This window comes from Suricata suricatta, chromosome 7 (assembly GCF_006229205.1).
Source record: "Suricata suricatta isolate VVHF042 chromosome 7, meerkat_22Aug2017_6uvM2_HiC, whole genome shotgun sequence".
NCBI lineage: Eukaryota > Metazoa > Chordata > Mammalia > Carnivora > Herpestidae > Suricata > Suricata suricatta.
This window is the reverse complement of record NC_043706.1, coordinates 93,938,167-93,963,276: the sequence shown is the minus strand read 5'-3', so window position 1 is coordinate 93,963,276 and position 25,110 is coordinate 93,938,167. Positions and strand designations below refer to the sequence as shown.

Here is a 25,110-nt window from a genome sequence, read left to right as displayed (position 1 = left end):
ACCAGTATCATGCAATAGCAATTACAAATTGTATCTGTGCTCTGAAGGAATGAGCAGAATGCTATGTGAGAATAATTAGGGTGGCAAGGTTTGGGATGGGGGAATAGGAGAACTGACATGTGAAGGACCAATGGGTGCAAAGCAGGAAAAGAATGTAAGAGTAGAAGAACATTCCTAACAAAAGATATTTATAATGAGGAAAACATTAGTTTTGTGTTTGAATACTGAGATTTGAAATTGGAAAATTTCTTACTGTCTTATAAGATAAAGTCCACAGACTTGATCCCGCTTTTATAGTAAGGGTGCAGCAGGGTATAAAAGTATGGATTGTTTGGCTAGTTCATGTCCACTGGCCAGTCCTCATGTGTCAGACCTGTTACTACAGATGTCACTGCTCTCGTCATCCCAGCAAGAGACAGCTGCCAACCCCACTTGCAGAGGTCAGGTGGAGAATTCCAGCCCTGTAAGGACACATTTCATTCTTAATTGGTAAATTCAAACTGATTACTATAATTTGAAGATAGACATGTGTTGACAGTGTGCCCAAATGTGCATAGGTGAGGCACAACCTCTTATACTTTATATCTTGTTTAACTGAGCCCTTCTAAGTTGATTAGTGTTAAATTTTAATTCATAAAACTCAGCACTAACAGTAATGACATTATAATATTTCTACCTTATAATATGTTCTTAAAATCAATTTTAAAATCTATAGACCTACACACCAAAATTTTATTCATTTATGTACATTAAAATCATAAGATCTATTTTTCCTATATTCTGTTGTTTTAGAAGCATTTGTGTCTTAATAAAAATTTTTTTTAATTTCATTCTTTGACATATGCAACATTAATATTTTCTCTCCAGGTAAGTGATTCCTTCTTTGAGGTCGAAGCCCTCATGGAGAAGATGAGGCAGTTACAGGAATGTCGAGATGAAGAAGAGGCAAGTCAAGAAGAGATGGCTTCACGTTTTGAAATAGAAAAAAGAGAGAGCATGTTTGTCTTCTCTTCAGGTAAAAGCAATCATTACATAGTCAACAAAATTTCTATTGCTTACAAAAAAGAGCCCCACTTTTTTACTTAGAGAATTTTATTTTTTTAATGTTTCTTTATTTTTGAGAAAATCCCAAGCAGGCTTCATGCTATCAGCACAAAGCCCAACTTGGGGCTCGATCTCAGGAACCATGGGATCGTGACCTGAGCCAAACTCACGAGTTGGACGCTTAACAGAGTGAGCCACCCAGGTGGGGTTGAGAATTTAGATAAAAGTTTTTATCTTTTTTATCTTTTAATTTTATTAGAGGATTTAAATAAAAGTTTTAAAACATCTATCCAAATATGTCTTTCCTTTTAGAGAAGCTATTGCATAGGTGTTCCTACCTATAAATAAAGCAGGCAACCTAGAAAAAGAAGTTATAGTATAAATAGCACTAGACTAAAAGAGGACATTTGATTTGGGGTTTTTACTAAAATCACTGCTAATAAGCTTTGTGAATGTAAGTCACTTAACATATGAATACTCTTTTTTTCTTCTTTAAAATTAGGAAATTGGGGGTGCCTGGGTGGCTCAGTTGCTTATGCATGTGACTCGAGTTTGGCTCAGGTCATGATCTCACAGTTAGTGAGATCAAGCCCCAAGTCTGTACAGAGCCTGCTGGGGATTCTCTCTCCCCCTTTCTCTCTGCCCCTCTCCCACTCACATACTCTAAATAAATAAATAAACAAACATTAAAGAAATTAAATAAAATTAGGAAATTGAGTTCATAAAGCCCTGAGATTACTTTTTAGCTTTAAAATACAATGATTTGTGAAATGGAGCTATTTATTAGAGAATTGACAACAAACTTAAATCCTTTATGTTTGGCCTTTATATACAGGGTATAGGATTTAATACATAAATCAGGTAATTTGCAGGAAAAACAGTTGAAGTATCTCAAAATGTATTTTGATAACAGTGAAAGAGCATGTGTTAAAAGCACCAAGTTTCCTAATAGCAAAGAAAAAAAAGAAAAAATTTGATTAAGTTTGAGAAAAAGGGAGAGAGATCCCAACCAGGCTCCCTGCTGTCAGCACAGAGCCCAGTTTCGCAAACTGTGGATCATGACCTGACCCAAAATCAGGAGTCGGATGCTTAACTGACTGAGCCACACAGGTGCCCCAGAAAAAAATCAAATTTGTATAAATAAAGATTGAATGTTGTTTCTGTTTACTTCAAACAAACATGAAAGCAATCCAGAAAGACTTAGAGCAATTCAGGAAACACTGTAAAAATGATTCACCATTCCAGTATTGTTTCTAGGACCCTTTGAGGTGTTAGATCATGTTATATATCGTAGGACATTAATATTTAACCAGATATCATTCAAGTGCTAAAGTATAGAGCATAAATGATTTATCACCATAAAGACTATGCAAAAAGGTGTTCAAACTTTGAGTGCCTGCTTTTAAGTAGAACTGGGGACACGAGGGTATAGGAAAGAGAAAAATGCAAAACATAAAAAATTCAACCATGAATATTTTTAGAACAGATAATCTAATTACAGTCCGTTTACTGGTAAATAAGCTATTTCTCTTTACAGTCTTAACACTTCAGTTGATTACTCACTGTCAGAGAAAGGGCTATCCTGTTTTTACTTGTTACAGGTAAAATGAATTTTACCTAGCATTCTGTTTTTGAAAAGCTTTCAATGGCCCCTTTTTTTTTTTTTAATTATTTCAGATGATGAAGAAGTTACACCAGCAAGAGATGTATCTCGTCACTTTGAGGATACCAGTTATGGCTACAAGGATTTCTCTAGACACGGGATGCATGTTCCAACATTTCGAGTCCAGGTAAAATTACATGTGACTAGTTAGAAATATCTCAGTCTGACTTAAAATAAGCCCCCTGGATTTGAGAATTATAGAATGTTGAAGAAATAACTTTTATCAGGTAATTCCCTCAGATATATTTATTTTATTGTTAAAGTTCATAACTCAAAACACATTCACCCATAAAACTAAATTACACTAGTGGGTTAGGTTCTCAGATGGTGTTCCAAAACTCAAATTCATAATATATCTTAACAATTAATAATAGCATTTATAGCATTGGATTTTCTCCTCCTCTTCTATTGAGCCTGAGTGTTAAAGTGAGGCCCTGATATGCACCAGGCCAGAGTAACAAGAGAAATGTCCTCGGCATCTCAAGCATTATGTGTATGTGAGTAGAGGGAAAGAGGATGAAAACCTCAAAAGAGAAAGATGTGCTTTATTTACTCTGTTTTAGGGAGAGTAAGTTTTTGCTTGTTTTGTTTTCTTTATAAGTTGGGTGAGTTCATACAGATAACAGACAATAAATCATGACAAGTATAGTATCCTAATTCCCTGTGAAACATGTACTGAATGTTATTTGAAGCAATGTACATTTTTGAGGAATGTACATTATTGATAGGGTTCACATAAATAAATGTTATTTAAAATTACTTAACACTTCTCAGACTGAATAAAATTAGTGATGTGGGGTGTAGAATTATTTCTGGTAGACCCAGTTTCTTTAGCTCTGAAATCATGAACTTTGAAATATACATTAAAACTTCCTCAGTATAATTCTGAGTCTGTGGAAACTTAGGGACCTAGTATCCCAAAGGATATCTAGGCTCCTCCTCTGTTTCCACTCGGTGGGAGGTACTATGCTAAAAGTGCTTTGCAAATACATCACAGGAACAACAGTAGCTATATTCTCTGGTTCCACAGTAAAAGTTGAGAATCATCAATTACTTAGCAAATATTTATTCTGTGCTCTGAACTGTGGAAGATTGCTTCCAATCCAGTCCATTATTAGAAACATACTGCAGCCTAACTATTTCTTAAATAGTCTGTTGTATAAATATTTAATTTAGATAGGTAAATATTTAATTCAGATGAGTTGCTATTACCAACTTCCTCAGTTATTGTGAGGGTCCAATGTTAATAGGTATATTATGAAAATCTGAGAACTATAAAATTGTTTCTCTGCTCAAGGGATGAAGGTGTTTAAAGGGACAAAAATTAAGCATAAGGAGTTATAGACTACTTGGAACTGAAGAGATCATGTGGGATGGGAGTGTTATAGTGGGAGTTAGGATTTGAGAGATTTGAATGGTACAAAAACATGGGCATTGTAAAGCAGAGGAGACTATAGGCAATGAATTGAGCTTAGATTGAGGGAAGGAATCATAAAGAAATTGGCTGAGCTGAGATCTTCAAGCAAAGGATTCCTACTTCTGATTAGTGTGAAGCTAGTTTAAAATTGATATGTTATTACTCTGGTTAAAACCCACAAAACTGACCAAAGAGGTATTTCAGGAAAATAAATTTGAGAGCAACATAGAAGTGTAGTGTAGGGGCTTATTTTGCTTGATGTAGAAAGAAGGGAAGCAGGGAGATTTAGTGTAAGAAAACTAATTAGGAAACTCAGTTAATAATGTTAAGAATCAGGAGATAGGAGAAAAAGGAATGAGTGATAGTGGTGTTGAATTAAAAATTTACAAAATTTGAGGACCATTTGAACAGCTGCAGTGATGGAAGGGGAGAGAGGATTCCCAAGATGGGTCACCTCTGGATGCTGAATGAGAAGACGGAGACAGAGAGCTGAAAACGGGTGGCCTGTGTGTAACAATTCCACTGTTTTTTAAGCTCACTGCATTCCAAAAAGTTTGCATGCTGCAGAGAACATATTAGAAAAGCAGTGGATACCAACTGCCAGTAATGTCACGTATTTCTACTGCTCTGCCATATAAACTATACTTGTTCTGTTCCCTGTATTTAGGACTATTGCTGGGAAGACCATGGTTATTCTTTGGTAAATCGCCTTTATCCAGATGTGGGACAGTTGATTGATGAAAAATTTCACATTGCTTACAATCTTACTTATAATACAATGGCAATGCACAAAGATGTTGATACCTCAATGCTTAGACGGGCTATTTGGAACTATATTCACTGCATGTTCGGAATAAGGTTAGTCTGTTTTCTTATGTTAACAAAAATATTTTCCTTTGAGCTAAATTATTCAAGTGCTTGGAACAGAGATACACAGATACATTACATTGATATATAATATTCAAAACTATCCCTTCCCTAATAGCCTATTTTTATGCCACTTATGAGTCAAACTAAGCTGCATTAAATTGGTTCTTTATTTCCTCTCTCCTAGCTAGACAGAGGGAAAGTTAGGGCATTGCCTCCAGGGACAGGGGAGGGCAAGCAAGTTGGCCCTAGAGCATAGAGGAAAAGTTTGTCACCAGACATCTTTGATCTTTTCTTTCTGTATCATCTCCTGTCTTCTTGGAACTAAGTACCATTACAGTGCCCTCCTGCAGAGCACATACTCCTGTGATACTTCATCAAACTGCAGAACTTTCATGTCCTGTGAGGTATTCAGCCATATTATGCACCACCTTCTAACATATGCACATAAACAGTATGCTGTAGGACTTTCATTATTTGAGCTGTAAAATCAGGTTTTCTCTTGCTATTCATTTTATCAGTGACCAGACTATTTACTTAACTTCCAGAATGGTAATAGAAGCAGCTTTCCAAGAGCTTTTTTTCCTTTTCGACTGAAAAACACACAAGAGACTTCAGTCCCTGGATGTTCTAGAAACTATCACCCACTGGGGCAGAGCAGACACTGGTAACTGTAACCATCTTGGCTTAAAGAACAGCTTATCCTAAATGTAGACACTGTGAGGCTGACTATGAATTATCCTTCCCTCTGGAATAATCATCTGCCAGTCCCCCACCATTTTTTTTCTCATCTGATCCCAGAAACTCCTAGAAACATGGGGGGAGAAAGATAAACTTTCATTGTTTCCCTTTACAGCAAGTGGATTATGGTCTATATATCATGCAGTAGTAAGCAGCAATAGTGTTTAATATGTGGAATTCTTAATTTTAACAATATTCAAATTCTGTTTCCACAATTTCCTCAGTGTGATTGCTTCTCCCTAACTTCTCTGTTTCTTACCCCCTTTTATAGTCACTCATTCACCTCCAAGTAAACATTATAAAGCAGTTATTTTGGGGAGATAGCTGCCTATATAGGGAGGGAAGAAGATTCAGCGTTTACTATTAATGTCCATACTTTCAAAAGACACCAAACTATATGCTGAAAATATATAATTCTCACTTTATCTTTTAACAGATATGATGACTATGACTATGGTGAAATTAACCAGTTATTGGATCGCAGCTTTAAAGTTTATATCAAGACTGTTGTTTGCACTCCTGAAAAGGTTACCCAAAGAATGTATGATAGCTTCTGGAGGCAGTTTAAGCACTCTGAGAAGGTATGTACCTACGGTGGTTTGCTCCGTCTCTGTAACTTAGCAATGATCCTTATTCTCCTTCACCTAATCGACTGGCTCTCAAATCTTTTCCATCAGCCTCTTCCAACCTAAAGAAAAACATTCCAGCACAGCCATCTCTGGTATCCCCTAGAGGGGAATCTCATATAGTGCTAGAGTAAAGAATGATGACAGGGCAGACAGGTGGCTGGCCCCACTTCAGAAGTGCTGGCGTGGCTGTCCCTGCTTGGGAGAATTGTGTGTAGATGGAGATGTCTGGTCTGGTCTTTGAACCATCTTTTTAAAACTAAAGTTATTAAGTGATGACTTGGCAGAGGAGGTTGGTATTCTACATAAGCAACATCTAAATTTTCTGAAATATAACAAACCTCTAAGAAGAGATGTAATTAAATATAAGCTCAGTATCTATCCAGAAAAAGCATTAGAATGGCTTTCATTTTGAGACAAACTCAAGACTTCTAAGTTATTCAGTGGCACACAGAAAATGTACTTATTTTGGGGGGATACTAGATACACTGGGAATGCTTATAACCCTACCTTAATTAATGTGTTTTATTTCAGGTTCATGTTAATCTGCTTCTTATAGAAGCTAGGATGCAAGCGGAACTCCTCTACGCTCTGAGGGCCATTACCCGCTATATGACCTGATGCCGTTCCTCCATTAAAGATAATGGAATGATCAGCAGATATAGTCTACAAGGGGAAGGTACTAAGCCCCAGGACCAATGGTAGATAAAAGAATTCAGAAATCCATTGTGCCATGATTCCTTTAGTTTCTGCTATGTTACTGTGGAAATACCACTGCTGGCACGAGCAGTGACTGCTTGGCAGCTTCAAGTGTAGAGCTGTGAAGAAGGGCTGCCATTCACAGTATTTTGCTTTTTGACAGTACAAGATGCTGTATAACTGTTTTAATACAGCAAATAGTAACTCTCCAAATCCTGTTGCTTTTATGTTAAGTAAAATAACAAGAATTGGAGCATGCAAAGAATGGGAGTTGGATGACATAAGCTTTTTATACATAAAGAATTTTAGATCCTGGTGCTGCTATTTCTGCTGGTGGAATGAATCGAGTGGCTGTTCCAGTTAAGCTATTAGTAATAAAAGTGAACACTGCTACTATCTGAGCCTATATACATAATTTGCGTGGTTTTGAATTAAACTTGCATATGTGTTAATTTTTTTGCATCTAAAAAAACAGAATTATTACAGCTCGGCAAAGACCATTTCGATGGCAATAGTTCACTTCTTTTGTTATGTTTTGTTTTTTTTTTTTTAATTTACCTATTGGAGGACATTAAATTAGTGGCATTCTTAAAGACTTTCTTCAAAAAAGCAATCTTGAATGAAAGTGTATAAATTATAAAAGCTAGCTATCCTTTGATATGCTGTTTCCCAAGATCCTGTGACACTGGAGGGCAGCTGTCTTGTGCAGTATTTTGTTTCCAGCACTGAAGCTGAGGGAAATGTGGCTGTAGACTGCTGCGCGGTCCCAGGGGCGTTCTGCCCGCCTCACGGGCCCCACTTTAAAGATTGTGCAGCTCTTTAAAACTAAAGCTGGAAAATATTTTTAGCCAGGTTATCAAATTTGACTTACAAAAATGCTAACTTTGTTTGAAATGCAAACAGATTTGGAAAAAATGTATTAAGTACTTTGTATTCTGGAAGCGTGAATTGCTTTTGAAGTCTGTCAGTATTATTGGTATTTTTCAATAAATCATTTTTTCTCCAATTTTATGTGCTGTCTCAATCTCATAAAAGTTAGGACTTCACAATTACCATTCTGAATTTCTGTTTACTTATATTAGCCAAGTAGATTCATACTTAAATAATGCTGTAATCAGATACATGGCAAACTCTCAAAGGTTACTTTGTAAGACTTCTGTGGCCCCGTCTTGTCCCTTTTGAACAGACATGTTTCAGAGTTCAGATAAGAATTATTAGAAACATGGGAACCTGCTCAGTTGGTGAGAATGCAACTCTTGATCTCAGGGTCCAAGCCCCATATTGGGTGTACAGATTACTTAAAATCCTTTTTAAAAAATTAGAAACAAGGACTAGAGTGACAACAGGCAACAGGACAAAAAAATGAACACTGGATGATATGTAAATGATGAATCATTAAATTCTATTCCTGAAAGAAAAGGGATGCTAATGTCTTGTTTGATGGGGATAAACACATTATCACTTGAAAGACCCTGCAAGTAGCGCAGATGAGTGGATTTAACAAATTGTGACTTTGTCTTTACAATAAAGATTTGCCACCAAATATTTTATAGTATGTATACATAGCTACAGTTTAAATCCTGGAACTTTATAGTCTGTACTTAATGATACTTATGAGCTTAATTTACGTAATTGGTTTGGAATGCATATTTAACTTCTTCAGATGAACATTGTTGATATGCTTTTACTTCAAAGACTCTAAAAAAAGGTGTAGCAGGTAATAAAAATATTGATGTCCAGCAAGGAAAAAACTCTAGATTCAATCAAAGCTGTTATAAATTTGTTTTGATGAGTAACAGAGTTATTATGTGTGGGTGACAGTAGGGAGGCGAAATGGTTCCTGCCTTCAAAGTTATTATCAATATATTTTATATTTAAAGATATAAAAGTCCATTTCTTTTCTGTTTCTTAAAATATTTGGAGGGGGGAAGGGGCAGAGAGAGGGAGACACCGAATTGGAAGCAGGCTCCAGGCTCTGAAGCTGTCAGCACAGAGCCTGATGTGGGTCTCAAACCGCGAGATCATGACCTGAGCCAAAGTTGGATGCCTAACTGACTGACCCAACCAGGAGCCCCACATAAGTCCATTTCTAATTAGCTTACAATAATATATACATGGACCCGCACAGTGAATTCACATCGTGCCTTTGCCCATTTCTGTCTGTAGAGTTATAGCAAGTGAACCCAACAGGTTTACACTGTACATAATATCTTATTCATTCTGCACTTAGTTTTTTTGTACTTCTTAAAAATATAAGATTGGGGCGCCTGGGTGGCTCAGTTGGTTAAGTATCTGACTCTTGAGTTCAGCTCAGGTCACGGTCTCACAGTGCCTGCATTGAGCTTGGCACTGACAGCACAGATCCTGGTTGAGGTTCTCTCTGCCCATCCCTTAAATGCTCGCTTGCTCTCTCTCAAAATAAATTTAAAAAAAATACAAGATTACCTGAATGCATTCTCTTAGTCCACTGAAGCTTAGAGAATCACAAGCTTTAGAAATCAAAGTTGAAATAAGTACTTATTTTTACTTGAAATAAGTAAAAACAAAAATTATGTTTATACCTAAACTAATCAAGGCTTGTCTGTGATACAAAGTTGATGTTTCAACACCTGTCATTTAACAGGTGTTTCCTGTTACTTGGAATGTTTTCTCAAAACTAATCCTTTTAGACTTGACAAAATAATTGAGGAAGGTTAAATACTCAGTGGGATACAACCATCCCACTGTGAGAGGAAGATTTCTGGTTGAGGTTTCCAGGATTTAATTTTTTTTTTTTAATCTCAGGAGTTTTTTTGTAAAAATTGGGAAATTTTTTTTTATTAGGCCAAATGTAACTCTTTCTCTCTTACTAGAAGAATTCTGAACACATCTATGTATACCATAATTTTTAAGCTTAAATTATATAAATGGTGACAATTTCAAATTCATTTAAAAGCTTAGAAATTTTTATTTTTCTAATAGTTTAGGTATTTCAAATTAGGTGTGGATAAAACTTGATAAGCATGTTTTCCATCATTAAGATATGGTGGAAACTTATTGGCACATTTGTGACTAGTGATTCTCAAGGAACAGCAAAAGGCAGGTGAACAGGAATTGACATCACCAGTGAAGTTCCAGGTCCTCATTTCCTACAGAGACACTGAGTTAACAACATTCAGGACCGAAACACCTTTGTAAGGACTCTAGAAACCAGTTAGGAAGCTACAGCACCCACGGAAACACAAAACTAGAAGGAAGCTATACCAAAAAGGGTAGGGAAGTTAGTAGAAATATGCTCCTCCTCGCCCCTTTCCTACTAGGCACGGCATGACACAAATGAGAAGAAACTCCCAATTCCTGGCTCTTCCCATAGGACAGAAAGAGAAAAGTAGAATTTGTGTCCAATCCTCTGGCTTGTCTTGGGACTGCTTGAGAGACTAGATTCTGTCTGACCTGACTTGGAGCACTAGCAGGAGTGGTGGCAGGGTTTCGATGCTGATTAGAAAGCACTGAAAATAGAAGTGAGCACAGAGGTGTGTTAGAGAACGGGAAGGGTTTATAGTGTTGTGCACTGCAGAAAAGTCCTGAGAAGAAGCTGGGACAAGCCTCTTCGGAAAATTCAGACAGAAATAGATGTATATCCTGGAATGAAAGTACACACACAAACCCAGAGAGGATACATCCTCCAAAAAAGTTTGAGAGGTTCATGAACCTCTACTTGGCTTGCCAGTCAGCCTAGTCTGGAAGAGGTGGCTGATTTTCAAATGCCCAAAACTCAGCAAAGTTTGCAAGGCATATAATATACAAAACAAAAATTTCCAGGGGTGCCTGGGTGGCTAGGTCAGTTGAGTATCTGACTCTTGATTTCTGCTCAGGTCATGATTTCATGGTTCATGTGATCAAGCCGTGAGTCGGGTTCTGCACTGACAGTGCAGAGCCTGCTTGGGATTCTCTCTCTCCCCCTCTCTATACCCCTCCCCTACTCACACTTCTCTCTTTAAATATTTTTTTAAAAACCAAAAACCTGCAGAAATGGACTCTAAAGAAATGAAGGTCTCTGAATTAACTGGTGAGAATTTAAAATAATTGCTTTAAAGATACTCAGTGAACTAAAAAGATTGACAAATCAGGAAAAGACACAAACAGAATAAGATTGTTGTCAAAGAGACAAACTATTAAAAAGAACAAATTCTGAGCTGAAAAACAAGTGAATTGAAAAATTCACTTGAGAAGTTCAACAGAAGACTTGATCAGACAGAAGAAAGCAGCAGCCACCCTGGGAGACAGGTTATTTGGTATTATCAAGTGAGGGGGACAAAAAGTAAAATGAAGTGAAGAGAGCCTAAGCAGGCCAATAAACATTTTATGGGAGAAGAGAAAGCAAAAGGAACAGAGAACGTATTTAAAGGAACAATGGGGGCACCTGGGTGGCTCAGTTGGTTGAGCGTCCGGCTTCGGCTCAGGTCACGATCTCACCATTTGTGGGTTCAAGCCCCACATTGGGCTCTGTGCTGACAGCTCAGAGCCTGGAGCCTGCTTCAGATTCTGTGTCTCCCTCTCTCTCTCATCCTCCCCTCCTCACACTGTCTCTGTCTCTCAAAAATAAATAAACATTAAAAAAATTTTTTAAGGAACAATGAATGAAAACTTACCAAATCTGAGGAAAGAAATGGGCAAAATGGGCATACTGATTCAAGATGCTCAACAAACTCTAAGATAAATCGAAAGAAATCACACTAGGATACATGATCATCAAACTAATGAAAGACCAAAAAAAAAAAAAATCCTGAAATAAATGTCTTGTACAAGGGAACCTCCATAAGATTTCAACAGTTTTCTCAGCATAAATCTTATAAGCCTGAGGGGCACCTGACTGGCCCAGTCAGCGGAGCATGAGACTCTTGATCTCATGGTCGTGTTTGTGCCCCATGTTGGGGAGATTACTTTAAAAAAAGGAGATGACAAAACTTTATAGGCCAAAGAGCAGTAGAATGATATATTCAAAGAAAGGAACAAACTACCAACCAAGAATAAAGTATCCAGCAAAACTTCTTTAAAAATAGGGAGAAATTATGACTTTCCCAGAATGTATCTGAAGGAATTTATTATCACTAGACCTGCCCTACCAGAAATGCTAAGAAAAGTCCTTTAAGTTGAAACAAAAAGATGCTACAGAGCAATGCAAGGCCATTTGAAAATATAAAGTTCTCTGGTAACAGTAAGTATGTGACAAATACAGAAACCTATATTATTGTGATCTGGGCACATAAATACGCTTTTAGTTTTTGTATAGAATTATAAAGACAGACATTAAAAAATCTGTTAATGGGTTCAAAATATAATGTATGACATCAATAAGGTGAGAGTAGGCAGAGATTTTGTATGTAATTCAAATTATGAATTTATAATAGACTGTTGTAACATTTTATAATATCCCCATATTATTCACAAAAAGAAATCTCTAGAATTTATACAAAAAAATGAGAAATCAAAAAATGGCACTACCAAAAAAATTAACGAAACACAAAGGAAGACTAAGGGGAAATGGACAAAAAAGCTATCAAACATAAAGAAAACAATTACCAAATTGTAATAGTAATTCCTTCCCTATTGGTAATTACATTAAATGTAAATGGATTTAATTCCCCAAAAGACATAGATTGTCTCAATGGAGAAGAAAGAGAATCTAACTATATGCTCTCTACAAAAGGCTAAGTTTTATCCAGGGACATACATTGGCTGAAAGTGGAAGAATGGAAGAATATATTCCTTGCAGTGGTAACCAAAAGAGAACAGAGACGGCTATATTATTATCAGACAGAACAATTGTAGAGGCACCTGGGTGGCTCAGTCAGTTGAGCATCCGACTTCAGCTCAAGTCATGATCTCACAGTCTGTGGGTTGAAGCCCTGTGTTGGGCTCCGTGTTGGAGCCTGCTTTGGATTCTGTGTCTCCATCTCTCTGCCCCTCCCCAGCTCTTGCTCTATCTCTCTATCTCTCAAGAATAAACATTAAAAAATTTTGTTAAAAAGATATAGCAGTGATACATCTATAGGCAACAAATACTATAGCGCCTAAATATATGAAGCAGATAACACTACTGAAGAGAGAAATAGATTGCAACACAATAATAGCAGGAGATTCAATAACCAACTTTTAATAATGGGTAGAACCACCAGAAGATGAATAAGGAAGCAGGATTTAAACAACACTTATAGACTAGTTGCATCTATCAGACAGACACGGAACATTCTCCATGCAACAATGGCACACTGCACATGGAACATTTTCTAGGACTGACCACATGTTAGGCCACAAAACAAGTCTTAAATAAGTTCTAAAAATTTAAATTAATATCTTTCTGATCACAGTGGAGTAAATCTACAAATCAGTAGAAAGAAAAATTGGAAAGTCTACAAGTATGTGGAAATTAAATGCATTTTTAAATCAGTGCATCAAAGAAATCACAAAGGGAATTACAAAATATCTCAAGACAAGGGCACCTAGGTGGCTCAGTTAGTTGAGCATCCAACTCTTGGTTTCACCTCAGGTCATGATCCCAGGGTTGTGGGATCAAGACCTGTGTCAGGCTGTGCACTGAGCACGCAGTCTAAGATTCTCTCCCTCGGGGCACCTGGGTGACTCAATCAGTTAACCTTCTGACATTGGTTCAGGTCATGATCTCACGGTTTGTGAGTTCAAGCCCTGTGCAGGCTCGGTGCTGACAGCTCAGAGCCTGGGCCTGCTTCATATTCTGTGTCTCCCTCACTCTCTGCCCCTCCCCTGCTCACATCTTTCTTTCTCTCTAAAACATCTAAAAAAAAAAAAAAAGATTCTCTTTCACTCCCTCTGCCCCTCTCCCCTATTTGTGCATACGCTCTCTAAAAAAGAAAATAGAAAATATCTCAAGCCAAATAAAATGGAAACACGACATACCAAAACTTATGGGATGCAGTGCTAAGAAGTTTATAGCTATAAATCCTTAGGTGAAAGAAGAAAGATCTCAAATTAACCATCTAACGTCACACTTCAAGGAACTAGATAAAGAAAAACAATCTAAACCAAAGCTTGCTAAAGGGAGGAAATAAAGTTTAGAGCAGAAATAAACGAAACAGATTATGGGAGGGAGGAGAATCAAAACTAACAGTTGTTTGAGGGGTACCTGCATGGCTCAGTTGGTTGAACATCCAGCTTCAGCCTTGTTCATGATCTTGCAGTTCTGACAGCTCAGAACCTGGAGGCTGCTTTGGATTCTGTGTCTCCCTCTCTGCCCCTGCCCCACTTGTGTTCTGTCTGTCTGTCTCTCACTCAAAACTTAAAAAAATGAAAAAAAAAAAAAACAGTTGTTTGAGAAGATCAAAATTGACAAACCCTTAACTAGATTAAGAAAGAAGACTAAAGTAAATCAGAAATGAAAAGGGATATTACAACTAATATAACAAAAAAGTATAAGAATACTCTGAACAACTCTGTGACAACAGTTGGGTAATTTGGAAACACACAACCTACCAAGACTAAATCATGAAGGAACAGGAAATCTGAACATACCTATATATCTAGTGAGGAGACTGAATCAGTAATCAAAAACGTCCCAACAAAGTCCAGGACCAGTTTTACTGGAGAATTCTACCATTTAAAGGAAATAACAATTCTCAAACTCTTCCAAAAAACTGAAGAGGTGTGAACACTTCCAAACTCATTCCAAGGCCAGAATAATCTCAATATCAAAGCCAAACAAAGACATTGTATGAGAGAGGAGCTTAAGAAGATGGAATAGGAGGACCCTGAGCTCACTCTGTCCCACATTTTCAAATACATATCACCCACATCCGCATCAATAAACCAGAGAGTGATCAGAAGACTGGCATGATAAAATCCTCAACTAAATATAGAGAAGCAACTAGATATGAAAGATTAAGAAGGTCAGAAAGGCACAGGGAGGCTGCCCACAGTGGGGCGGAAGATGTGCGTGCAGAGAGGACAGAGAAATAGGCCCTCACACCTGCGAGCTCACATGGGGAAGACTAACCCCATAATGTTTGGCTTTAAAAACTAGAGGGGCTCAATTCTGTGAGTTTGTAAAACTAGGGGGACATGGAACCTGGAGGGTTTTTTTTAAATTTATTTTTAATTATTTTTTTAATAGTTTATTGTCAAATTGGTTTCCATATAACACCCAGTGCTTCTCCCCACAAGTGCCCCCCCTCCATGACCATCACCCCCTTCCCCTCTCCCCCTCCCCCTTCAGCCCTCGGTTCATTTTCAGTATTCAATTGACTCTCATGGTCTGTGTCCCTCTCTCTCCCCAACTCTCTCCCCCTTCCCCTCCTATGGCCCTCTGTTAGGTTTCTCCTGTTAGACCTATGAGTGCCAACATATGGTATCTGTCCTTCTCTGCCTGACTTATTTCACTTAGCATGACACCCTTGAGGTCCATCTACTTTGCTACAAATGGCCAGATTTCATTCTTTCTCATTGCCATGTAGTACTCCATTGTGTGTGTGTGTGTGTGTGTGTATATATATATATACACACACCACATCTTCTTGATCCATTCATCAGGTGATGGACATTAGGCTCTTTCCATGATTTGGCTATTGTTGACAGTGCCGCTATGAACATTGGGGCACATGTGCCCCTATGCATCAGCACTCCTGTATCCCTTGGGTAAATCCCTAGCAGGGCTATTGCTGGGTCATAGGGGAGTTCTATGGATAGTTTTTTGAGGAACCTCCACACTGCTTGAACCTGGAGTTTTAAAAGCTGACTTAGCACTGGGGAAGCCAGGAGGGCAAGTAATAGTGACAGCAGTCTGCATGGAGAGGCAATATAAAAATGGCAGTTTACATAAACAACATTGGGGGCAATGGGAGACAGCTCTGTTCATATGGATTTTGGAGTACGTTAGGGGAGGTCACTGAAAATGAGGGGGCTAGCTAGCAGCACTTCCCTATCCTGCCCCCAGCATAAACATAGAGTCACCTGTGGGAGGTAGGGCTGCACTATACCTACAAGTTCTTCTGAGAACTCGCCCACTCGAGGCCTGCTAGCCTCAGCCCTGGGCTCAAGGCAAATTTTGTCAAGCCACATAAGTGCCCCACCCAGCCAGCAAGTGCATGACTGCCACTGCACATCATACACAAGTGCCACACTCTGCCCAGCTGGTCATCCCAACACATTCATGTCCTGGCTGGCCACGCCCACCCATCTTCACAGGCCATGCCCAGCCTCACAGCCCTGGCCCCCATGGAACACACTTGTGAGGCAGAGCACTTGTGAGGATCCAGCATACGACAGACTAACAGCCCAGCACAAATTTTGCCACTCTCCTCCCAATTACCCCAGTGGGCATGCCCCCTCAGAGCTGACCTGCCTGGGCCCTACTAACACCACAGAGAGCAAGCACAGCCCACCAGAGGCAGCCGACACAGATGAGGGCACCGAAAGGAAGAGTGACTCAGATCCAACAGCAGGGCATAAGCAACACTCATAGGATATGCCCTGAAGTGCCAGGTTCTGGTGAACAGGGGCCTGCAGTGCAGGGCACTCTACAACTTCTTCATAAAGTCACAGCTTTCAAGGGCAGGAGACACAGCTGACTTTCTTGGCACACAGAAACAGAGGCAAGACAAAATGAGGAGACAAATTTATCCCAGATGAATGAATAAGCCAAGGCCACAGCCAGAGATCTAAGCAAAACAGATATAAGTAACATGCCTTGTAAAGAATTTAAATTAATGAGCATAAGCATACTCACTGAACTTGAGAAAAGAGTAGAAGGCATGAATGAAACCCTAACACAGAGATAAGGAATAACACAGCAGAGATAAAGGGCACAGGGCACAATAAACAAAATGAGAAACACACTTGAGGTAGAACAGCAGGATGGGAGAAGCAGAGAAACGAATTAGTGACATAGAAGACAGAGTAATGGGAAGTAATCAAGCTGAACAAAAGAGAGATAGAAGAATTATGCAAAACAAGGACAGGAAACTCAGTGACTGCACCAAATATAACAACATTCATATTATATAAGTCCCAGAAGAAGAGAGAGAAAAGGAAACAGAAAATTTATTTTATGAAATAATAGCTGAAATTTTCCTTAAACTAAAGAAGGAAACAGATATCCAGATGCAGGAGGCATACAGTACCCACAACAAAATAAGTAAAAGCAGACCCACCGAGACAGACATACTGTAATTAAACTACAAAATACAGTGATAAAGAAAAAAACTTTAAAGCAACAAAAGAAGTCATAAACTTACAAGGAAAAGCCCATAAGGCTACCAGGAGATTTTTCAACAGAAACTTTGTAAGCCAGAAGGAGTAGCATGGTATAGTCAAGAAAATTCTATAGCCAACAATACTCTATCCAGCAAAGCTGTCATTCAGAATAGAAGGAAACAGAGAGTTACCCAAACAAAAACTAAAGGACTTCATGGCAACTAAACCAGCTCTACAAGGGACTCTTTGGAAGGGAGAGACCAAGGGCACCTGGATGGTTCAGTCAGTTGGGCATTTGATTCTTGATTTTGGCTCAGGTCATGATCTCAAGGTGGTGGAATCGAGCCCCACATCAGGCTCCCACGCTCAACACAGAGCCCACTTAAGATATTCTCTCTCTCTCTGCCCCTTCCCACCACTTGCATGCTCTCTTTAAAAAAAAAAAAAAAGGAGCTACCAAAAGTGACAGTATAGCAGCATAGAGGTAGGAAACACAAAAGCCATAAAAAGGAATGTTTCTATAAAAAAATCAGCCAAGGAACTAATGAAAAAAGCATATAATATATACCTAAAACATGGGAGTGGAAAAAATATGAGTTCAAACTCAAACGACCATCAACTTAATATAGAGTGCTATCTGCAGAAGAGGTTATATACAAACCCAATCATAACTATGTATCAAAAAAACTAATATGCAAAGAATAAAGATGAAGAAATCCAAATATATCACTAAGGAAAAGCAGCAAAACATGAAAGGGAGAAAGACAAGATAGGATAAGAGAAAATCTTCCAAAACAACCACAAAACAAGTAATGAAATGACAATAAATACATTTTTCAATAAATCAATAATTACTTTGAATGTAAATGATTTAAATACTCCCATCAAAAGACATAGGATGAAAAAAAAAAAAGACATAGGATGATGGAATGGATTAAAAAAAAAGACCCATCTATATGCTGCATACAAGAGACTCATTTTAGACCTAAAGACACCTGCATATTGAAAATGAAAGGATAGAGAAACATCTATTCTGCTTAATGACATCAAAAGAAAGCTGGAGAAGCAATTCTTATATCTGACAAAGTAGATTTTGTTTTAAAACAAAGACATAACAGGGGTGCCTGGGTGGCTCAGTTAAGTCTCCAACTTCAGCTCAGGTCATGATCTCACAGCTTGTGGGTTCAAGCCCCACATCGGGCTCTGTGCTGACAGCTCAGAGCCTGGAGCCTGCTTCGGATTCTGTGTCTTCCTCTCTCTGCCCCTCCCCCTCCCCCACTCACTCTCTGTCTCTCAAAATAAAATAAAGACATAAAAAAAATTAAAGGGGACAACCCAAGAAGAAGACATAACAATTGTAAATATTTATGCAGCCAACATGGGAGTACCCAAATACATAAAACCAGTTAATAAAAACACACAAAGGAACTAATCAATAGTAATATAATAATAGGAGACTTTAACGCCCCACATACAGCAATGGACAGATCATCTAAACATAAAATCAAGAAGGAAATAATGGCTTTGAATGACACACTGGAACAGATCAAATTAACAGATATTTTTAGAACATTCCATCCTAAAACAGCAGAATACATTCTTTTCAAGTGCACATGGAACATTCTCCAGAATAGATCACACATATTAGCCCACAAAACAAACCTGAACAAATTCAAGAAGATTGAAAATTTTTTCTGACCACAAAACTATGACACTAGAAGTCAAGTACTAGAAAAAATCTGGAAAGAACACAAATACATGGAAATTAAATAAACTATACCAAACAATGTAATGGGTCAACCAGGAAATAAATGAATAAAAAGGTACATGAAAACAAATGAAAATGAAAACTTCTGAGATGCAGCAAAAGAAGTTCTTAAAGGGAAGTCTATAGCAATACAAGCCTACCTCAAGAAGCAAAAAAAAAAAAAAAAACCCTCAAATGAACCTAATCTTGTACCTAAAAGGGCTAGAAAAAGAACAAACAAAACAAAACCAGCAGAAAGAATAAAGGTTAGAACAGAAACTGATGATATAGAAACTAAAAAAGCAAGAGAACAATCAATGCAACGAAGAAATGAATTCTTTGGGGAAAAAAACCAATAAAATTGATAAACTTCCAGCCGGACTTATTAAGAAAAAAAAGAAAGGACCCAAATAAAATCACAAATGAGAAAGGAGAAATAATACCACAAAATACAAAAACATCACGAGAATATTATAAAAAACTGTATGACAACAAACGGGACAAACTAGAAAAAATAAATTCTTAGAAACATAAAAACGCCAAACTGAAACAGAGATATAAAACTTGAACAGACTGATAACCAGCAAAGAAACTGAATCAGTAATCAAAAAATAACCAAAGACCAAAAGTCCAGGACGAGACAGCTTTACAGGTGATGAATTCTATCAAAAGAAGAGTTAATAGTTATTCTTTTCAACCTATTCCAAAGTCTTAGAAAAGTAAAGAAAACTTCCAAATTCGTTCCATGAGGCCAGCATTATCCTGATACCAAAACCAGATAGTGACACCATAAAAAACCAGAACTACAGACCAATATCTCTGATGAACATAGATGCAAAAATACTCAACAAAATATTAGCAAACCAATCCAACAATATTTAAAAAATAATTCACCACAATTGAGTGGGATTTATTCCTGGATTGCAAAGATGATTCAATATTTGCAAGTCAATCAGTGTGATACATCACATCAATAAGGGAAAGGATAAGAACCATATATTCATTTCAATAAATGTAGGAAAAACACTTTTACAAAATACAACATCCATTCATGACAAAAACCCTTAAAAAAGGAGGTTTTAAGGGAGTATATCTCAATAAAGGCCATCTATGAAAAACCCACAGCTAACATCATCCTCAGTGGGGAAAAACTGAGAGGCACCTGAGTGGCTCAGTCAGTTAAGCATCTGACTCTCGATTCCAGCCCAGGTCATGATCCCAGGGTCATGAGACCAAGCCCTGGATCAAGCTCCATGATGTCAGCAGGGAGCCTGCTTGGGATTCTCTCCCTTTCTCTCTGCTCCACACCCACCCCCTCAAAAATAAATAAAGTTTTAAAAAATGAGGAAAACTGAGAGCCTTTCCCCTAACTTCAAGAACAAGACAAGGATGTCTACTACCACCACTTTATTCAACATAGTACTGGAAGTACAAGCCACAAAAAACAGACAACAAAAGAAGTAAAAGACATCCAAATGGTAAGGAAGAAGTACAATTTTCACTATTTGCAGATGACATGATGCTAATATAGAAAACCTAAAAGACTCCACCAAAAAATTGCAAGAATCGGTAAGTTCAGTAGGTTACAGAATGCAAAATCAATTAACAGAAATCTATCGCATATCTACCCAAAAATAACAAAGCAGCAGAAAGAGAAATTAAGAAAACAATCTCGTTTGCAATTACACCAAAAATAATATGATACCTAGGAATAAATATAAACAAAGAGGTAAAAGATTTGTATTCTACAAGCCATGAGACACTGATTAAAGAAATTGAACACAAAGAAATGGAAAGACATTCCATGCTCATGGGTTGGAAGAATATTGTTAAGATATCTATATTGTTCAAATGTCTAAACTACCCAAAGTGATCTACAGGTTTAATGTAATCCCCATCAAAATAGTAACAGCATTGTTCATAGAACTAGAACAAACAATCCTAAAATTTGTATGGAACCACAAAAGATCGCAAATAGCCAAAGCAATCTTGAAAATGAAGAGCAAAGCTGGTGGCATCAAATATGGTACTGGCACAAAAATAGACAAATAGATCAATGGAACAGGACAGAAAATCCAGAAATAAACCCACAATGATATGGTCATTTAAATCTTTTACAAAGCAGGAAAGAATATCCAATGGGAAAAAGGTGGTCTCTTCAACAAATAGTGTTGGGAAAACTGGACAGCAACATGCAAAAGAATGAGACTGAACCACTTTCTTACACCATACACAAAAATAAGTTCAAAGTGAATTAAAGACCGAAATGTGAGATAGGATACCATTAAAATCATAGAGGAGAAAGAACACAGGCAGTAACTACTTTGACATCAGATGTAGCAACTTCTTTTTGGTATGTCTCCTAAGGGAAACAAAAGTAAAAATAAACTATTGGAGTTGTATCAAAATAAAAAGCTTCTGCATAGCAAAGGTAACAACCAACAAAATAAAAGGCAATCTACAGAATGGGAAAAGACATTTGCAAATGACGTATCTGATAAAGGGTTAGTATCCAAAATATATAAAGTGCTTATACAGCTAAACACCCAAAAAACAAATAATCCAACTTGAAAATGGGCAGAAAACATGAACAGATAGTTCTCCAAAAGAAGACATCCAGATGGCCACATGAAAAAGTGCTCAACATCACTTATCATCAGGGAAATGCAAATCAATACTATAATGAGATATCACCTCACATATGTCAGAATAGTTAAAAATCAACAACATAAAAAAAATAACAGGTGTTGGTGAGGATATAGAGAAAGGAAAACACTCTTGCACTGTCAGTGGGAATGCAAGATGGTGCAGCCACTCTAGAAAACAGTATGGAGTCTCCAAGAAGTTAAAAATAGAACTACCCTACAATCCAACAATCATACTACTGGATATTTGCCCCAAGAATACAAAAATGCTAATACAAAGGGATATATGCACCCCTATGTTTATAGCAGCATTATCTACAATAGCCAAATTAGGGAAAGAACCCAAATATCCCTTGGCTGATGAATGGATAAAGATAGTGTGTGTGTGTGTGTGTGTGTGTGTGTACGTACGTATATGTATATATATTATACATAATGGAATGTTACTCGGCCATGAAAAAGAATGAAATCTTGCCATTTGCATCAACATGGATGGAGCTAGAGAGTATAATGTTAAGTGAAATAAGTCAGAGGAAGACAAATACCATACGATTTCACTCATGTGGAATTTAAGAAAGGAAACAAACAACCAAAGAGAAAGAAAACAACAGAGAAAGAGAGACAAATTAAGAAATAGACTCCTAGAACAAAATGAGTTACCAAAAGGGAGATGGGTGGGTGGATGAGTTAAATAGGTGATGGGGATTAAGGACTGCACTTGCCTTGATGAGAATTGGGTGATGTCTGGAAACATTGAATCACTATATTGTACACCTGAAATAAACATTGTTAACTAACTGGAATTAAAATAAAAACAAACAAAAAAAGACATTACAAGAGAACTACAGACCAATATCCCTGATGAATACTGATGCAAAAATCCTAAATAAAATAGTAGCAAAAAAATTCAACAGCACATCAAAGTATGAAATAGGATTTATTCCTGGAATGCAAGGATGGTTCAACATACAATGAATGATCAATGCAATACACCACATTAACAGATGAAGGAAGGACAAAAAAAAAAAAAAAAAAAAAAAAAAACCCCAACATGATTATCTCAATCAATGCAGAAAAAGCATTTGACAAATTTAAATACCCTTTCATGATTAAAAACACTCAACAAACTAGAATTAGTAGGAAACTATCTGAATGTAATAAAACCCATATATGAAAATCCTATAACTAACATCACATTCAATAAAAAGACTGAAACTTTTTTTATAAGATCAAGCATAAGACAAGGATCCCTACTTGCACCACTTCTATTCAACATTGTTCTGGAAGTCCTAGCCAGGACAATTTGGTAAGAAAGAGAAAAGATATTCAAATTGGAAAGGAAGAGTCAAGTTATCTCTAACATGATTTTATCTGTAGAAAACCTCAAAGATCCCTCCCTCTCTTTCTCTCACAAACACACACACACCCCTATTAGAACTAGTAAATTCAGCAAAGTTACAAGATACAAAATCAACACGCAAAAATCAGTTGGATTTTTAGACACTAAAAATGAACAATCTGAAAAGAAAATTAAGAAAACAATTCCATTTCCCATAGCATTGAAAAGAATAAATACTTAGGAATAATTTTCATCAAGAAGATGAAAGATTTATATCCTGAAAACTATAATAAACTTCTATGAGAAATTAAAGAAGACACAAATAAATCGAAAGATGTCTTGTGTTCATGGACTGAAAGATTTCAGGATATTATTAAGATGTCAATACACCTAATCTACAGGTTCAATGTAATCTCTTTGAAAATGCTATTTTTTGCAAGAATAGAGAAATCCATCCTAAAATTCATATGAAGTCTCAGAGGACCCCAAAAATTCAAAACACTCGAGAAAGAACAAAGTAGGTTTATTCCAGGAAGATGGCAGAGTGAAGGGTCTTAAGCTTACCTCCTCCGATGGACATATCATGGCAACAGCTACATATAATGTAACTCACCCTGAAAATGACCTGAAGAATGGCAGAATACATCTTTGACTGTTAAACACAAAAAGAAACCACAGTGAGAAAGGTTGGAGGAAAAGAGACATGGTCAGGAATGAAAGCTTCAAGACAGCCACCCACAGCAGAAGGGATATAACAGGTGCAGATGACCTCCCTGAGGAGCAGAGACTAAGCCCCACTTTGGGCATCCTAACCCTGAAGACTTGCACTGAAGAAAAAAGCATCCATAACATCTGGATTTGAAAATCAGTGAGGCTTAACCCCAGGAGAGTTGGAAGGCTACAGGAAACAGAGACTTTGCTCTTACAGGGCCAATTCCACATCATTCTGTCTAAAACCCAGAACAGAAGAACCTGTTTAAACTTGCTTGGATGATACATGAAGAAGATTAAATGACTCATCTTACGGAATGTGCCAGAGAGGAAAGCATCTGTAGGAGCTTTCTCCAGGAACAGAAATGTAAATTGGCACCATTTTTCCTGCCTACCTTCAGCTTAACTGGCCAGATGCTGGGAGAAGCCAGTTCTGTTGTTTTCTATCTACCTTGCTAGCAGTGTTCATGCTGCCCGGCATTTCTCTGAGGACCCATCCCAGCAGGCACCCTTCCAAAAGTGGCTCGTGCCCTGCCACACCTGACAGGTGGCCTCAGTTGGGACCAGCATCGCTCCAGAGTCACTAGTGCCCCCACCAAACCCAGTGGGCAGCCCCAGCAGGACTGGCATCCTTCCAAAGCAAATCCTTCCCTAAGAAAGGGGGGGAGCCTCACCCACCAGCATGCTCACAGTGGTCATGCCAGTCATTGCAGCCAGTCACGCTGGGGGTGGGGTGGGCAGCTCTGCCCACCTGTGCACCTGCAATAGTCATGCCAGTGATTACAGCCAGCCACCCTGGGAACCAGCCCTGCCCACCAGTGTGCACACAACAGTTGTGTCATAATGGGAGGGCACGTGTGGCCCACACAGGGGACACTCAAGAGCACCTACTTCTGGTGGCCAGGGAGGATTGTGCTACTGGGCCCCACAGGATGCTGTCTACACTCCTTTCAAGACCAGGAGATGTAGCTAACCTACCAAATACGTAGAAACAAACACAGAGGGTTAGACAAAATGAGGACATAGTCTGTTACTTAGAACATATTCGCCTAAGACAAGAAGCTCAGAAAAAGAACTAAGCAAAATGGAAATAAGCAATTTTTACCTGATAAAGAAATCAAAGTAATGGTCATAGAGATACTTACCAGATTTAAGACAAGGGTAGATGAACTCAGTAAGAACTTCAACAAGGAGAGAGAAAATATTAAAAAGAACCAGAGCTGAAGAATAAAATAACTGAAATGAAAAATACCCTAGAGGAAATCAACAACAGACTAAAGGATACAGAATGGATCAGTGACCTGGAAGACAGAGTAATGGAAAGCACCCATGCTAAACAGCAAAAATTAAAAAAAAAATTAAGATGAGGATAGGTTAAGGGACCTCTGCAACAACATCAAAAATAACA

General features: G+C 37.8%; 1 protein-coding gene and 1 long non-coding RNA gene across 3 annotated transcripts in view; one reads left to right on the top strand and one right to left on the bottom strand.

Moving 5' to 3' along the window:
• Positions 1–8,068, top strand: part of SESN1 (sestrin 1) — a 114,842-nt gene extending 106,774 nt beyond the window's left edge. For both annotated transcript variants that reach the window (XM_029943291.1, XM_029943292.1), the window contains exons 6-10: positions 868–1,015; positions 2,722–2,834; positions 4,792–4,982; positions 6,169–6,313; positions 6,893–8,068. In XM_029943291.1, coding sequence (XP_029799151.1) covers positions 868–1,015; positions 2,722–2,834; positions 4,792–4,982; positions 6,169–6,313; positions 6,893–6,979 — 684 coding nt within the window. In that variant the 3' untranslated portion in view covers positions 6,980–8,068. The remainder of the gene's footprint in view (positions 1–867; positions 1,016–2,721; positions 2,835–4,791; positions 4,983–6,168; positions 6,314–6,892) is intronic.
• Positions 802–24,508, bottom strand: LOC115295411. The gene is made up of 3 exons (XR_003910380.1): positions 24,381–24,508; positions 23,605–23,643; positions 802–964 (listed from the first exon to the last, which is right to left on the bottom strand). It is a non-coding gene; the product is annotated as an uncharacterized LOC115295411 (long non-coding RNA).
• Between the last annotated feature and the right edge of the window lie 602 nt (positions 24,509–25,110).